The sequence below is a fragment of the Gallinula chloropus genome, assembly GCF_964237585.1.
Source record: "Gallinula chloropus genome assembly, chromosome: 7".
Classification (NCBI taxonomy): domain Eukaryota; kingdom Metazoa; phylum Chordata; class Aves; order Gruiformes; family Rallidae; genus Gallinula; species Gallinula chloropus.
In genome coordinates, this window is record NC_140092.1 from 1276051 (window position 1) to 1292967 (window position 16917).

Below are 16917 nucleotides of genomic sequence, written 5' to 3' on the forward strand. Positions count from 1 at the left end.
CCACAGCCTTCTCTTCTCCAGGCTGACCCAGCCCAGCTCCCTCAGCCTCTCTCCATAGGGGAGCAGCAGAGAGGGACAATCCCCTCCCTGTCCCTGCTGCCACCCCTCTGCTGATGGAGCCCAGGATCCCATCGCCCTTCCCAGCTGCAAGAGCCACTGCTGGCTCAGGGGAAGTTTCTCATCTACCAGAATCCCCAAGTCCTTCTCAGCAGGACTTGGCTGCTCTCAGGATCTGAAGGACTACTTTTAGACTAGGGACAGGAGGCTTGCAGGGTTTGATGGTACAGTGAGGAAATGGCAGGTGATGGAGAGGGCAGGTCAGTAACAGAAAACTATCCAAACTTCTTTGTATGCTGGGCACAAATAATAGCCACTGCAACCAAGTGCACAGGTATCCATGCCAACCATGGCCAGAAATGGTAGATAGTTAGGAAATTGCAACTGGACAGCAAAGCATCAGCTATTGCTGCAATTCAGGAACAGAGAGTAGGAGCCATGTTCTCACATCAGTGCTTTTTCCAGTTTGAGTGATCGCCCGCTGACAGGTTTTCACTCAGTCCAGACTCCCCTCAAGCAACAGGATCGACACTGAGAGAACTCACGCAATTCGTGGTGTCCAGGCTTGGTTGAGAACTCAATCACAAAAAGATCCTTCCCATCAAAACTGCGGCCTATGCTGTAAGTTGTTGCGATATGGGAGCACTTGGAAGCAGTCTTCTTCAACGTGCTCACCATTTGGGAGTAGGAGTGGTGCTTGAACTGAATAAAAGTTGCTGGCAAGCCTGAAGGGACATCTTCCTCGACATCCACTTCTCCTGCAAAGGAAAAACAGCAGCACAACATTTAAAACCCTGGTGCTCAGAGGACTGTGTGAACACCTGCACTTCTCTGCAAAATACCTCTTTCAGTAGCACGGTTATGGAAAATGCAGCCACAGCCACAACCTTAAATCCATGTAGTGCATCCTAGACTGCTTATTGTGGCATGTTTGGTTTGCAAAAACACACTAATGCATATGCACACTGACAAATATTTTGTGCAACCTCCAGTTCTGATTAGGCCTTTGGCATGCTGTCACATGTTCCAGTCACAAAATGTACAGATTTTCCCCTTCGAATCTGGTGGATCAGAATCATTATTGTAAGAGACTCAGCTGCTTCAGCTATCTGGGTGTTCTTCATGCACGCAAAAATCCATGACAGTCATTAATGAGATTATTTTAATGAGCTGTTAAGCTTGTCAAGTAGTGGTGAATTTATGAGTGCAGTCAAGTTTCAGGTTTCAAGTGAAATATTGCAAACGTATAGACAGCTCTCACGCAGGGCAGGGCTCATCTAAATGCACACTAGCAGTCCAAACATCTAGCTCTGAGCTGCCTGCCTTGACGCTCTTTGTATACGAGGGAGGGAAGCAGATGCTTCTTGAGCACAGTTTAATGAAGTGTTTAAAATAGATGGAACAGAATTAATCACACCTTACAGGTGTCTATAAAGATGACAAGCTGAGAAGACAAGCGGAGAGGTTTTGTACCACAGACTTGTCAAGCTGAGTGAGGCGAGACCCTTCCCATCTAGAGGAGTAAGATGTGCCAGCAGCAGCCCTTCCCTCCTTCCTTACCGCGCAGCTTCGCCAGCGGGTCGAAGCATCCCTCCTCTTCCCCAGCGAAGAAGCGGTCACAGTCTAAGAAGTAGGGCCAGGCCATGTCTATGGCATCAAAGGCAGGGAGGCAATTCTTTTTCAGGTTTTCACAGACATGCCTGCAGGGCTTTATAACTTTGTCCTTTTCGCACTGCGGTGCCAGCACCGAGCAGCCCAGGAGCCGCAGGTCTGGATTGCATTCCCCCTGGAGCAAGTTGTGCAGCACACTGATGAGGATGTACTCAGAGCTGTACTCAATCACCTCTCGAGACTTCTGGTCCAGAAAATTGGGGTACATCGTTTGAGTGTAGGCAACATCGGTGCAAGAACTCAGGGCAATGTTCACGCATTTTGCTAGGGAAAGGAGAGGAAAACATGAAAAACGACTTGGTTGACAGGCAATCTGAATAGTTCAAAGACAGCAGAACAAACCACATGCTCAAGGAACTTATTTTTTGGTTGTTGTTCACAGACAGGCTGGAGGCAGCCTGCAGCACTCTCAAATGAGTTTGATGTCTAAAGCCACGTACACGTCGTGGAAAGAATGCTTGGTCTGGAGACTGACTGTTTGATGCAAGTAGATGTAATTCAGAATTCAAATGGTATCTGACAATTTGATGGGGCATCGGGGGTTATCTCACTGATAAGCACTGTTCCTAGAGTAAGAGTTATTTGGTTAATTCAATACCTGAAGAGCAATGAAAGGACAAATCCCTGGGCAGAAAACACTGGAGTACTATGCCCACATGGGAGTTAATTTAACAAATAGCTTGGAAACCACCAAAATTAATAAAGCCTGGTTTCTAAAGAGAAGGCTGTCTCAAACTCAATTAAATTTTATCTGATTTAAATTAAGAATACAGTTTGAGCTTATTAAACACCAGAGAATTCATAAGAGAGAAACCCCCTCTGTTTGAGGTGTGAATTTGCTGGTGTCTAACATGGGAAAAACTCAGATTCCTGAGTACAGAGCACGTGTGACATCACTCTCTCCCTTGTCACAGCAGCAAAATCCTACCTGCTGTGAAAGAGAGAATTTCTCTAGCAACCAGACCTACTATAGCATCAACATGAGAAAACTTGTCAGGAAATAATGAAGAAATACTTAAAGTTTCGAGATTCTCCAAGGACAGCAAGCAGAGTCACATCATACCTTTCTGGACAGTTTGGCACTGACCTGCAAATATAAAGGGAGAAGAAAGAAAGCATTATGGAGCAGGGATCTCTGGGACATCCACCATGTTAGGAATTGTCTAACTTGGTAGCCCCACAAAAGCTGCTTGCTGCAGCTCTGTGTCTTGTAGTCCAGCCATACCAGGGACAAGCACGTTTTCCCAACAGACATGTATTACATATGTACACAAAGAGCAAACACAGTACAGGCAAACTCAACCAGCACCAAAAGCATCATCTTGTTCCCCTTTCTGGCTTACCAGAACAAAAAAACATTGTTGGAAAAGAAATGCAGATGGATCCCTCCCCTCCAGCAGCTCATCTTAACACTGGATTCCCCAGGAGCTAGGCTCAGTTTATCCAGTGGCTGGACCCTGGATCCACTGATCTTCCAGTGCCTCATGCACTGACACACATGCTGGTCTCTCTGGTAGCCCACCCAGACCTAGGTCTCACTGGTAGCCAAGTCCCAGGCACTGTGGTCTCCCCAGTAGGTGTCTTGGACCTCCTGGTTCCTTCAGTGGCCAACACCAAGATCCTTCAGTCTGTCCAGTATCCAGCTCAGGACCACAGCCACTCAAATACCCATCTCCCAGATCTTTTGTCCTGTCCACTGCTAGTCTGGCTTGGTGTTTGCTAGTGACTGCACACACTGATGCACACAAGGCACACATATTGCTCTCTCCAGCTGCTGCAAATACTTTCTGACCCGTGGTCTCACACTAGTTGCTGGCATATGGAGCCCTATATACCTCCATCCACACACACAAAAGAGAGACTCTCGCCCAAGAGCTGGTAATGGAACAAGAAGGCAGGACAGACTGCAAGGATCAGGGGCAGGACATGGCCAGACAACCACACTGAGCAGTGAGTCAAAAGTGAGGACTTGCCAATGGATCTGAACGTCTGACCTGTGGTTGTGTAAGAAATCAGGCCTGTGCTGGAAAAAACCGTTGGGCTTCCCAGGTCTGACAATGTGATAATATTTCTAGGCAAGGATAAGCTGTAGGTTAGGTTCCTGGGAAATTTCACCAAGATGCTTTAATGATCTCCCCCTACCAAATCCATTGGTCCCACATAATGCTGTGTGGACCTTTCTTGTAAAGCAATTAAGCCTTTGGTGGATACGAAGGGACATATTTCTTCCCACCCTACTTCATCCTATCTCTGTCAACTGCATTTTATAATCCTTTTAATAACATCTTAAAACTAATTATTTCCTTTCCCAACTACTCTCACAGGAAAGCTTTTCCAAAAGCTCTCTCCCCTAATGGCTAGAAATTGTCTTTTAATTTCCTGCCTGAAAGTATTTGTGGACAGTTTATACCCATGTGTTGTTGTGCCAGCATTGTCCTTTAGCATAAATAGCTCTCTCTGCTCCCTGGTGCATGCCTTCATCGTGTTTCTGCAGGGAGCAATCACAGTCCCTTGGCTTTCTATTTACTGGGCCAAATAAAAGAAGCTCTCTTGATTTGGAAGAAACATGGTTGGATGACCCAGGAGAGGCCACTTTTACTCCTGCAGCCCATGATTCTGTATTATCCTTCTCTGATACTGGCAGCAAAACAAAAGTATTGCTACCAAAGCTTTTTAAACACCAACTGGTCTGCTCTTTTTGTGATGTACTGGGGTTCTAGCTATGCTGCCATTTCGTCCTCTCCACGGAAGACAGGGATCCTGCTTCTTGCCCAGTGAAATGAGCATTTGTCTCTGTAAGACCAAGTTCATCACGTTTTCTTTTCTTCCTACTAAGTAAAGTTTATACTTCCACTCCCAGAATATTTGTTTAAATGTAATCATCTGCATCTGTGTTGCTAATGAATCTATCATTCTTTAGCCAAAATAAAAGCATTATAGTGAGATCAAAATTAACCCTGGAATTCCGTCTTGGAGGGAGACATTTAATTGGAAAGGAGTCTGGGTCTGCATTATGAACTGTCATTGATCCACATTACCTCATAAAATAATGGAGGGATCAGGACTAGCAGCAACAGTCCACCTCTGACAGCAGTAAGTTCTGATAAACAGCGGGCTGGGAAAATTCTAACCTTCCTCATGCCTTTCCTGGCCTGGTACATTATGCAAATAGCAATCAACAATACCTGGTTCATCAACGGTGCCTTCTGTTAAGTGCTTCCCTTAGGTAGGCACAAGCCCCTCAGTGAGTTAGTTATTAAGGTCAAGGCATTTCCAAAGCAGCATTGTCTCAGCCAGACACTGCATGCATTTTTACATCTGGGGATAATCAAGGAACAGCATTTGGTACAATGCTAGCTGGGAAAGAGAAAGGACTGATCTCTTGTTAATAAAAGCTCCAGCACTTAATCCTGCTGATAAAATTGGATGCCACTACCTCCCTGAATCTGGATAATCTTATACCCCAACTCCATCACACCCACAACAACTTGTGATGCCTTGGACACAGGTCTGGAGCCTGCCCAATACACTGAATGTAGCTGGAACTGGCGTGAGTTCAGCCACGTCCCAACAAGCTGCGTGACACTATCTCTGGTTCTCACCGGCGTCACCAGCAGTGAGCCCCTTCGTTATCTTGAAGGGTGGCTGAGAAATATTTCAAGCTTTACTTTTTTCCCACTCCCCAGCAGAAAACGACTGTCTTGGAGTTATTATTTTAGACTGGGGGTTGTGTGAGCTGAGAGCAGGTCTTCATGGCTTCGTCTGGGGAGTGTGACTGGTCTCCCTAGAACTGCTCACGTGTCCCCAGAGGGAAGAGGCATTTCCCTCCCGCTGGCTCTCTGTCCAAGCTACAGATGTCACTGTCGTTTGGCTCTCTGACATGCACCCATCAAACGACAAAACTGAGGCACAGGCAACCCCCCAGACCGCTGTTGCTGTGCAGGAGTGCTACAGCCATCAGTCAGCCAGTCTGACACGTGGCACAGCCCTGTTCCCAGTGGTGTCTCGGCATTCTGCTTGCTCAGCTGGAGCAGAAAGGTATTCTGGCAACACGCTGGAACAAGCAGAGGAAACCGAAGGGAAAAGGCAGCAGGCAGAAGCCAGGCATGGTGCTGCTGCTGCCCCTGCTCTGGCTCTCGGAGCAGCAGCAGTCTTGCTGCATTTCACAGATGCCTCTTTCTGCCCAGCTGGCAGAAGGACGGGGGTCAGGAGAGCTGGTGGACGAGACGTGAGGAATCTGGTGAAGCCCTGTGCTGCAGCTGGGTTCACAAAAGGACTGGTTCGTTTTCTGAGGAGAGGTAGATGCTAGCACAGGGGAGGCAAAGACAGCTCTGGTTTCACACTGCCTGTGACCTGTCTTCCACACGTCGTTATTTTTCCCATACTCCCAGGGAGAGGCAATCCACTAAGCGATGTGGCTATTGCTCATTAATGATGACACTGACTGAACAGGAGAGATTTCTTTTTCAGATGAGGAACCCAAATCCATATAAAACTTTTGCACAGCAACTGAAGCTGTTCATTTCAGCATGCAACAAGCAGGGCTGATACTTTAACACAGGATAAATCTTGTCCACTGCTTTCAGCCTTGGATGTCCTTCACAAACAGAGCTACCAAGACTCACTGTTTAGCAGCAAAACTGACTCCTTCCTCCTGGCTCCTAACCCTAAGCCTCATATTTTTGCATCACACTATACTGCTTTATCCCTGTCTCTCTCTGCCAGAGACGCCTCAGCAGCTTCTCCTGCCTTGGCAGAGGCCACCTCTGCCCAAACTGTAGCACCTCTCCCCACCTCACCATCCTTGCAAGCTGCCACGTGAGCCATACATCAGCTACAGCTCTGTCATGTAAACACCCAGGAGTGATGCAGCCAGAGTTTTCAGGTTATCAGGAGTTAATATACATAAAATCAAGAGAGAAAAGGTCTGTCTAACAAACACCAGACCTTGCTTTATAGCAAGTCTTCTATGTGTGTGTGCGCTGATGTGATGTTTGGACTTCTCCTATGTTTCCTGATGCCAATGCTTGCATATGTTTTGGAGGGTGTGGCTCTGCAAGGGCCAAAGATAATTCTCCAGTGTGTGTACTTACACAAATAAGTGTGGATGCACGTAGCTGGGCCAGAGCCTGCCTGCCCAGAGAGCGGGCGACTGGAAGGCCTCCGAGGCCAGCTCCTGAGCTGCAGGCTCTGCTCCTGGAGCCCAGCACCAGGGGGTCAGGCTCTCTGCACACAGAAATCACCAGCAAATCTGTGTTCCCACTCGTTAGGGCTGGTTTTGTTGAGGCTTTGGCAATACCAGTGAGAAGGGTTCAGCCACTCCCTTTATCTTTGTCATAAAAGGGATGTCAGGTGATGATATACAGAGCTTCTCAGGTCTCCAGATTAACTTGGCAAGCTTCAGTCACTGCTTCTGTGCTTAAAAGAGCCTAAACATCTCCTATTTTTCAAGCGGAGGCTTCCCTGGGCTAAGAGGAAGACAGTGCTGCCTCCTAGTCCCATCCACAGACAGGTTGATACAGAGAAACCTTTTTCTTTCTGACCCAGAACAGCCTTTTCAATGTTTTATGCTTATTTTTGTACTCCAGCTATTCCACTAGAGCTACAAAAGTCCTTTCAGTAGCACAGCTTCTATTTAAGATTATGGATAAAATAACTTATTGAAGAGGAGAAAAGCCATTTCAAGCTTTCTGAGGCCTCTCTATAACATACCCTTCTGGTTTTAATTTGCAACGGCAAGCTTGAAAATCTACAATGCAGCACATACATATTTTACTGCCAAGCTTACATTTTTTCCCCTTGATGATTCAGCACTGAAAGCAGCAAGCTGCTGTGATTAACCCTAACCCAGACAATAGAGCTCAACCGTTACTTCCAGTGCCATGGCTTGGCCAGTTGCCCTTTTGAAAGCAAAGCCAACAGGAGACTTGGGGACTTGAGGAGATGGAGTAAGTCCAAAGGCCAATCTTAACTTTAAAATATCTAAATCATTCAGTGAGGCTTACACAATTGTATTGTTATGACTGACAGATCGAACAAGATTAGGTAATTTATCTTGTACAGACCAGCACACCCCCTACCAGCTTTTGGGGTTTCTTACAATACAGTTTTAAACTGTAAAACACATGTATTCATCTTAGTCTGTTTATAGTAAAACCCAAAGCATTTCAGTTTCTGATCATATTAGTATCAGTCTCCTTGTGGTTCTACATGGTCCATGGAGTCAGCCTTTGCAATGAACATCTGCCCAATAACACTAAAGAGACAAAACTCACTGTGAGTGGCACGGGCCACCCTGCAACAGCACCTGCAAACGGCAAAGGCACAGCCTGCCTCTAGAACCAGCTCCCAGCTACAGCACGAGGACAAGAGTAATTACAGTGAATAACTTAATGGATCCATCAGGATCACCAGGAGGAGGGTGCAGGAGGAGTGGAGAAGTAAGGGGACTAGTGGCAGAGGAAGGAGACCATTGAGTATCTTGGCTAAGAGGAAAATGGTAGAGCAGAAAGCCCAGGAGAGAAAGCTGAGGCACATGCAGGAGTGGAGAAGGACCCCAGCCACAGAGGAGAAATGCCAGGGAAACTGGAGGAGAGAGGAGTGATTGCAGAAAATGGCCCATGTAGCTGACTCCTTCTAGGGGATACATCAACGCTTTTGTGACTAGAGGGCTGAATTCCTACTGCTAATCTTCCACTCCAGCAGTTGCTGTATCTGCCCCAGGAGAGGATGTGTTTGCATACAGGGAGCAGCAGCACGCAGAAGCCCATGCAGGCAGCAAGACAAGCCCTGGTTTAGCCCTGCTCCCTCACATGAAGAAGCCTGAAAGCACCTGAAAGAGATTAAAGCCTAATCTACCTTCACTTTGCAGAGCAAGATCACAGCAGGGGGATGCAAGCCAGTGTTCCTTATCAATCACCCTTCTTTCTAACCCACCTGCTGCCTGGCACTTGGTTAAACACCCGTTTTTATGGGACTGCTGAAGGTGTTCCCACAGTGAGGACACTACAGTCAGCTTTTCCAGGACTGTTTCTCTCCCAAGACTGGTCTGGGCCCTGCAAGAAGATGCTGAAGCTGTCCCATGGGTGATGTGAGTTCATGCAACCTGCAGACCACCAGTCAAAAGCTGTGCCAGTGCGCACCAAGGGCTGCCACTTGGCAGCGGCTCAAAGCCAGCCTCAGTGCTGACCAGTGGTTCTCCCTTGTTTCTAACTGTCCAGATGCAACTCAAACAGGGCAGCAGTTGTAGGAGCCTAAAAGGACCGAGGAAGAGTATTATTGTCTGCCTGCCTGTCTATGCTGCCTGTCTCAGTGCCTCTGGTGACATGATTCCCAGTGCCACCCCTGCTGTGTCTCTGGCTAGCAAACACTGCTCCAGGGAGTCCTCCCAGCTGAAAATCCTGAACAGAAGCATAATCCCAAACAACAAAAACCCCTCTGAGTGCCCTTTTTTGATGTCATTTGAGATGTTTTTCCAGTGGTGAAGGGGAAAGCTACCAACTGAGAAAAGAAAACACAAGGAAATAGCAACGACGACAGCAGAATGGCCCAGGAGTTGCCAAATTGACTGAAGACTTTCTGGGCTGCACATGTGGCTGGGCTGCTGTTGAACAGCAATTGGACAATTTGGAGACCAAATCTAGAGACCATCTCTCAGTGTCTGGCCAACAGACTAAGGAGAAATCATCTCACATCTGGGGAGCTCTGGCATTAAAGCAACAGATGGGGTGAGAAGGTGGAATAGATCTCTGCAACTAATCACCTGAAGGATAAAGTTTTTGCCAGGGTGACTGGAGAAGGCTGAAACCACTTATTAGTCTAGTAATCTGGAGCTGTGATGCCTCCATAGATTCACTTTGTTACCACAGACTCTATAACTCAGTTCCCACTGCCTAAGGATGCAGTACTCAGCTCTTTGGTCAACAGCTTACCACAGTCAGATGTCTACCTTTGAGCTGGCCCAACTCTTAAATGCCACTGAACAGAGGATCATGTCTGAAAAATTAAGGTTTTTATCTTTGGTGCTGTAACTGTTCCCATACATCTGCCAAAACATCATGCCATCTTCTTTAAACTATGTGGCCCTCTAGCATAGCTCTGTCTTTTGATTAGATGTGCCACAACTACTGTAATTCACAACACATCTGGTCCTTCTGTAAGTGGAGTTTTAGCCAAATGTGGTATTTTTATGTAACAAAAGACTGACAGTTAAATCAACAGCCTTGACTAAAAATCCTAATAACACTGGAATTTTAAATCCATGTCTTAATCACATATTGTCTCCTAGATAGGGATGTCCTGTTATAACCCTATAAAACTGAAATAGTGCCAATTAAATCAATGAATTTACAACAGGAGAAACAAAGGGATTAAGATTTCAGATTTATTTCTGTGGTGGGCAGAGCAACCCTAAATCCTTAATCTTCACTGACTTGTGACAGCTGCTCCCAACTGGGAGAGTGACTGTCCAAAAGAGTCAGCAGTCACAAAAGCCCTGGGTCATAAACACCCAGCAAATAGATCAGGATGTGACCCACCAGCCTCAAACACCACGTTCACAGGATAGGTGACTTCTGCGTGGTGCCTTCATACTCAGCTTCTCTGCGTCTAGTAATATTAAAGGGGATCAATCATTAGTGTTACTGCATCTTGCTAAAAGCCTAGCCATGCTTAAGGGCAGCGTGGGATGTGTTCAAGTTTTCACTCTTACGTATTTACACATCCAAGCTTTAAAAATATCTGAACAAGTATTCTAAAGAAAACTTTGCCTTCAGATTAAAATCATGGATAAAAAATTTCAGGAGTAAAAGGATACACCTGGGTATTACATTTTCAATATAAACTTACTTTCCCCACATAAGTGGCTTTTCCTGATCTCATTTCCCATGTTCAATGTAGCTGAAGATCAGTGTTGCTGAAATAGTAATTCTGTAGAAATACTGGAGTCAGTGGTGGGAACCCAGGGCAACTCACATGACTTGGTGATGAAAACCAGGTTCACGAGAGCTGGAGTTTCTCATCTTGTGAGCATGATGTAGGCGCTGGTTCGGAATGTTTTTGTCTTGACAAGCCTTGGACACATCCACCTCAGACACAGCACAGCTCAGGCTTTCCCACACGTGGTGGCACAGTGCTGTGGCCACGCTCGCAGGCTGTCCCTGCCCACGATAGCAGCAGCAGGGCAAGGGACCCAGGCAGCACCACTGGCTCTGGGGCAGAGGAGCAGACCCCAGCCCGCTGCCGGGTCACCCAGCGCAGCCACATGCATGGCAGCAGGGACAGCCACAGGGGCTGTGCCTCAGACGTGGGTTTCTCCAGCAAACAAGCATTAGAGAAGTGCACAGCGAGCGAGCTAATGGTCTGATGAAGCTGGGACCACCGTGAAGCTCACGGAAAGCAAAGGCTTTTCCTTTTGTCTCTTAGCAGTAAGTCATGGCACACTGTGGAGATGGGAATGCCAGGGAGGGAGAGGGGAAAGGCAAAGCATCTATAAGTAAAGGCATTTTATCAATCCGTCTGACTTTCCAGAAGAAAATTACCTTGATGCCATGGAGCCAGTGCCCCAAAAGCTGCCGTGAGCCCTGTGTCCCGACCCCACGGTGCTGAATTTTCCCTCCCCAGCTCTCTTCATCATCACTCCCCTCTCCCTCCCATCCCCCGTGAACTCACCCCCCGCAGCTTCAGATCAAACAGCTCCAGCTGATTTCCCCAGCCCAGACAGGCTTCCCAGTGCCGGGACAGCGAGCGGGGAGCGGCTCAGGGCCCCCCTCGCACCCGGAGCCCACACGGTGGCACCACAGACGGCGGCACCACAGACGGCGGCGCCGCCGGCTGCGCTGCGGCGCCCAGCAGCGGGGACCCGACCCAGGAAATTGGGGTCTCCCCGCTCCCCCTGTAAGCCCTGGGGACTCGCACACGGACTCGAGCGCTACCCCAGACGCCCCGGTAAAGCGCTCTGAACATGAGCGATCAGGGAAGGTTTTTATCGCTCTTGTTTTGCAGCCTTATCCTGACCCCCCGGTAGCATCTCACTGGTGGCGCTGGCCCCAACGGCGAGGAAAGTCACCTGCTGTTACTGTCTCATGTGACCTCAGCCTGCTTCTATTTGTTCTTATTTGTGTTGTCAGTGATGGTAAAGGGCTGCATTTAATTACCACAGGAGCATGTCAGCAGCAGAGACTTGCACAACTCGCAGATACAGCAGGAACCTGTGATACTAGTTCCCTCCTACAAATTCTGGCTGCTGTTCAGGGTAAACATACTGAGCAGTACAATTCTTAGGGAAAGTAGAGGCTGAGAGGTCAGTTAAACTCATTATTGCCTGGAAGTGCTGCCTTACCATGGGGAAATGTAGCATCTTATCGCTGGGGGAAGCAGAGGCTTGCTGGGGCCCAAGGATACAGGACACAGAAGGGACCAGGGCCTCTCTCAGGGCTGTGGTTCCCAGCTGCTGCTTCTGAAGCTCCCCACAGCGTGTGTGTGAGATGCCTGTGTCACACCATGGGGCTGGTTGATAGTAATCAGCTCCTTATTTTACTAACCAGAAAAGCACAAAGCAGTTTGTAAGGATCTTAGTATCATTAGCCATGTTTCATTTGGGTTTCTTATTTAAAGAGAAAAATGAGTCACAGCAGAGCAAACGCTACTTGGGATGGCCAGGCAGCCTGCAGAAACCAGCCTCAGCCTCACAGAGCCAGTGACAGGGGTTCCTGCTGCTCTTCCCTCCTGCTGAAGCAGCTCGGGGCTGGTGTCCTCCTGTGGGGCACCACCAGTCTTGCCAGAGATCCACAGAGATCTGCATGAGGGATTCTAAAGCTGCTCTCACTGCTACAGCTGAAAACAAAACCTACTGCCCTGGATGTCGAGAGGAGACCCCTGCAAGGTGTCCTTGTGAACATGCTCAGCACTGCAGTCTCCTTTCCTTTCATGTGGCCTGACATGACCTTATGTCCCCAGAGAAATCTGGCAGGGTCTGTCAATGTCCAAGCTGCTACTTTATTCCCTGGTCCAACACGCCTCCAGTGTGAAGCACAACCCTTGCTCACACTGCGTACCAAGTATTGACATTGGCAGTTCCCTTTCCCCACCACTAGCCATCCTTCCAGGACCACACTCAGCAGACTAGTCCCACCACATGCAAGGTGTATTTCCACTGCCTGCCTTTCCTCAGGGCCTCCTCTAAAGAAAAAACAGTTGCCAACACACACAAAACGCTCTGACACAGCAGAGTTACCCCTCAATGATCCCTACATTTGTGGTTGCCAAGCTTAATACCCCATGGCAAAACTTTGATCAGCTGGAACTGGAGCAGAATCGTACCTCACAGAGAAAGGGCATGCTGCAAACCACACAGACTCTTCCTGTAATTGGCTGTAAATAGTCCACAACACTTCTCTTTGTGCAGCTTTATCCAAAAATAAAATCCCTTCAGGCTGTGGTAGACCTCACTTTGATGTTCGTGGGAACAGCACTCTCAAATTATATGCAGCACACGGCACATGGACTGCACTGTGCAGCAGTTCAGTGCCAGTGACAGTCTGCAGCTTATATTTAAACACTGAAATATAGCTGAATTTCCTTGTGTAACACTAAGGTCACTCTCAGGTTAATTTATCCCTTCCTGCATTCCCACAAAATAAACTTTTTTTCTGAGTCATTTTGGGTTTGAACCCTGTGAAAAGTTTTCCTGGAATATGAAAGAATTCACTTCTCCCCTGTCCCTGCGTAAATGAAAATCTGAATTAAGCCCACTTCATTAAAAACACCATGTATTTTCAAAAGATATTATTTTTTTAAATCAGTTGTTTACTGAAACAAAAGCTTTCAGTCCATTTAGCAGCATATTCCTACCTAACCTTTATTCTGATGAATAAATCTGCTTTTCCAGCCAATCAACTTATACAAATTCCATATTGCTTATAGCAAGCTAAAACACACCCTACAGCTGTCAGATCATAATAAATCTTCTCATACTTTGGACTCAAAATAAGTGACCTAAGGCTAAATGTAAGGAGAAGATTTTTTTTTTCTTAGCAGAAAAGCACACAGAAGGTCAAAAGTTCATCTTCCTGCAATCTAACACGTTCCTTGAAGACAGGGCCAGGAATGGGGCAAATCCTCTGCTTTCCCAGCCACAGCGAGGGGGATCTGGCTGACTGGGAACTCTGTAAATTGACAGACACACACACATCTACACATGGCCTTAAAAAGACAGTGATGGGGAAACGTTACGTTCCCTTACATCACGAACTTGCTTGCTTGTCGCAGAGCCACACCACCTCCTGCCTTCCCATCCACAGCCCCAGTTTCATCACTGGCAGTCCGCAGATTTTCAAAGAGCTGATGCTCTGGTCTACAGGGGAGAGTGATGGCCCCTGTGTCCCTCACCTTGAGGCTGGAGCCCTTTTCTCTGCTCATCTCCCGGAGAAGAAAGGAGAGAAGAAGGGGGACTTTTGGGGTGGTTAGCCTTACCTAGGGTCTCCTGGCCGGTTTCACAGCGGGGTGCTGGCTCGGTGGCCCTAAGCAGCCCGCCGAGGAGGAGCAGGAGCCTCAGGACCATGCTGGAGCCCCTTGCACAGGCAGCACTGTGATGTGGCACTCTCTGCCTGAGGGAGCAGCTCCTTGCTCGGAGCCTCAGCGCGGCTCTGGCTCTCCAAGCTGCAGAGGAAATCAGTGCACTGCGAGGGCATGCCCACGTCTCACAGTATATGCAGTCCAGGCGTCAGATTTCAGCTAGCATTGGAGCTTGGAAAGCAAAGGGCTCTGAGACAGAGAGGGAGGAGGAATGAGCTCCCCCCTCCCCTCCGCCTTCCAATCGCTTCCCTGTTGCGGCTTGGTGTGCAGTCTCATAAACACTCTGAGAGAAGGGGGGTCCCAGCAGGGATGTGCCTGCCTGCTCCTCAGCCAAGTGTCCCACGCCTCTGGTCTTCAGGCAGGAGTTTTCCCAAAGGATGTGGGAGCTTCCTTAAAGCGAGTCTCACTGGAGTCCACAGCGACTGCCTGGGGAGAGCAGGGGGGGAAAAAAGAGACAAGGAAAAGCAGCCACAATGAAAAGCAACTTTCTTCCCACAGGACAGTATTTCATAGCTCGTTTAAAACAACATGAGAGTGCAGGGGCTCGGAGCTGCATCCCCTCCTGCACAGCGGGAGTGGGAACCCACCACGCAGCCACCAGGACACTCTGCCTGGGTGTTTCACTCCAGATCCAGCTTACAGAAGCAAACTTGGGGGGATATCAGTCTTTTCTGTCCTTAAAAAAAAATAATTTCACAAAAATGTGTGGAAGATACCAAAGCAACAATACAGGCTTTACCTGGGTGGTAGATTCATTTTATCTTAAATAGATTTTTTAGGATTTGTTGAGATCTTTGCAGTTTTATAAAAACAGATAAAGCTGCATTGTATGTTTTTATTCCTCAGATATGGTGGAGAAGCTGCCTTCAGATGTGAACACCTTGTTTGTTACCTACACACAAAAAAAAGTATCTTTATTTTTTTCCATCGTAGGAAAAGGATTTTTTCTTTGAAAACCTAGAGCAAAGCCTCCAGATTTCCAGGCAGCACATGTTCCTTTGAGGACAGATACCTGCTTACACACGAGGGAGGAGAAATCTGTCCTTGCAGTCAAAGCACACGGGCTCCTGCTGGTCTCTATCAGAGAGATCGGCAGGGAGTTCTGGTGCTATATGATAATGTAATCAAATAAACCCTCCTGTAGGGAAACACACAAAAGAGGCTGACAGGGCAGGAGAAAGCTGTATGTGTCTTGAAAAACAATAGCTGTCCCATTATATTTGGAAGAAGTTACACTGCTAGATGGGTTGGGAAGCTCCTCAGTAAAGTATGTCCTTTGTTGCTGGGCTCTGCAAGGGAGGGTGGCTTTTCTTGCATCCAGTTTTTTTTCCTACCAGATCTGGAAATTGCTGAGTCTGTCCTGGGACCAAAGTTCACCAGGGTTCAAAGAACAAACTTCTAAGGAGTAGAATATCATTTAGCTGCTTTTTTTTTCCTGCCCTGATCACACAGCAACATGTCTGCTCTCTCACAGTAAATAAATACTGACAAAAGAAAGAGAATATAAACACAGCTCTGAAGCCATGGTCTGCAAGGGCAGCAGCACTCCACCTCCTGCCCAGCTCCCTGGCAGCCTGAGGTCAGCTTCTCCAAATACTGGCCTGCCACATTTGCACCTGATGTGCTCAGGTACAGCTGAGGGTGCACCCGAGCCCAAGCCTTGCTCTGTGCCTGGGACACACCTTTTTGTGTTAAAGAGGATGAGGGAGAACTTTAGGCTGCCCAGATCTATCTAATGATGAAGCTAAAATCCTTTCAGCAAAAAAAGGCAGCAGAGAATGTCTGCAGAAGCTGGCCTGCAGTCCTTGGAAGTACTGGTGACTGGTAATTTTCTGTAGCCCTTCAGAATATGGAGTGACCTCTCCCCCACACACCCCAGTGCTTTTTGGGGTGAGCTCTGATGCAGAACTCAGAAGCTGTAAGCCAGACAGCTTTCCCCTTTTCTTCTTTTTTTTTTGCTTGTTTTTAATTTATTGGTGGTGGTGTTCATCCTGGAGAAGAGGAGGCTGAGGGGAGACCTTATCACCACCTACAGCTACCTGAAGGGAGGTTGTAGAGAGGTGGGCGATGGTCTCTTCAGCCAGGTGACAGGAGATAGGACAAGGGAAAATGGCCTGAAGCTGTGCCAGGGCAGGGACAGACAAGATGTTAGCAAAAAAAATTCACTGAAGGAGTTGACAGTGCCTGGAACAGGCTGCCTAGGGAGGGGGTTGAGTCCCCATCCCTGGATGTGTTTAAAAAAAAGGGTAGATCAGATACTTGGGGATCTGGTTTAGCTTAGGACAGGAATTGTTCGACTCAATGATCTTAAAGGTCTTATCCAACCTTGTAATTCTGTGATTCTGTGCTTTGTTTCTGCCTGTAGTTTCTCATTCAGCCTCCCATCCTTCAGCCTAGGCACTACATCCTCATCAGTGTCTCCTCCCTTCTACTGCACTTCAGGCCACCAGTCCCAGTTCAGATGCCACATGCTTTAGGATCACGTGTTTTAAAATACCAGCAAACTTAAGTGCACTTTACCAGGACCCTACTGTGATACTCTACATTCATACTGTGCTCCACACTGTATCTCCAATACTAATGAGACAAAGTCTCACCACACTGGGAATAGTGATT

The 16917-nt window shown here is 47.6% G+C and overlaps 1 protein-coding gene across 1 annotated transcript in view; it reads right to left on the reverse strand.

Moving 5' to 3' along the window:
• Positions 1-14287, reverse strand: part of CPZ (carboxypeptidase Z) — a gene marked incomplete at both ends in the record, with an annotated part of 31498 nt that extends 17211 nt beyond the window's left edge. The window contains 4 exons of the mRNA XM_084266637.1: positions 603-815; positions 1618-1992; positions 2792-2815; positions 14200-14287. Of these exons, the coding sequence (XP_084122763.1) occupies positions 603-815; positions 1618-1992; positions 2792-2815; positions 14200-14287 (700 nt within the window). The remainder of the gene's footprint in view (positions 1-602; positions 816-1617; positions 1993-2791; positions 2816-14199) is intronic.
• Between the last annotated feature and the right edge of the window lie 2630 nt (positions 14288-16917).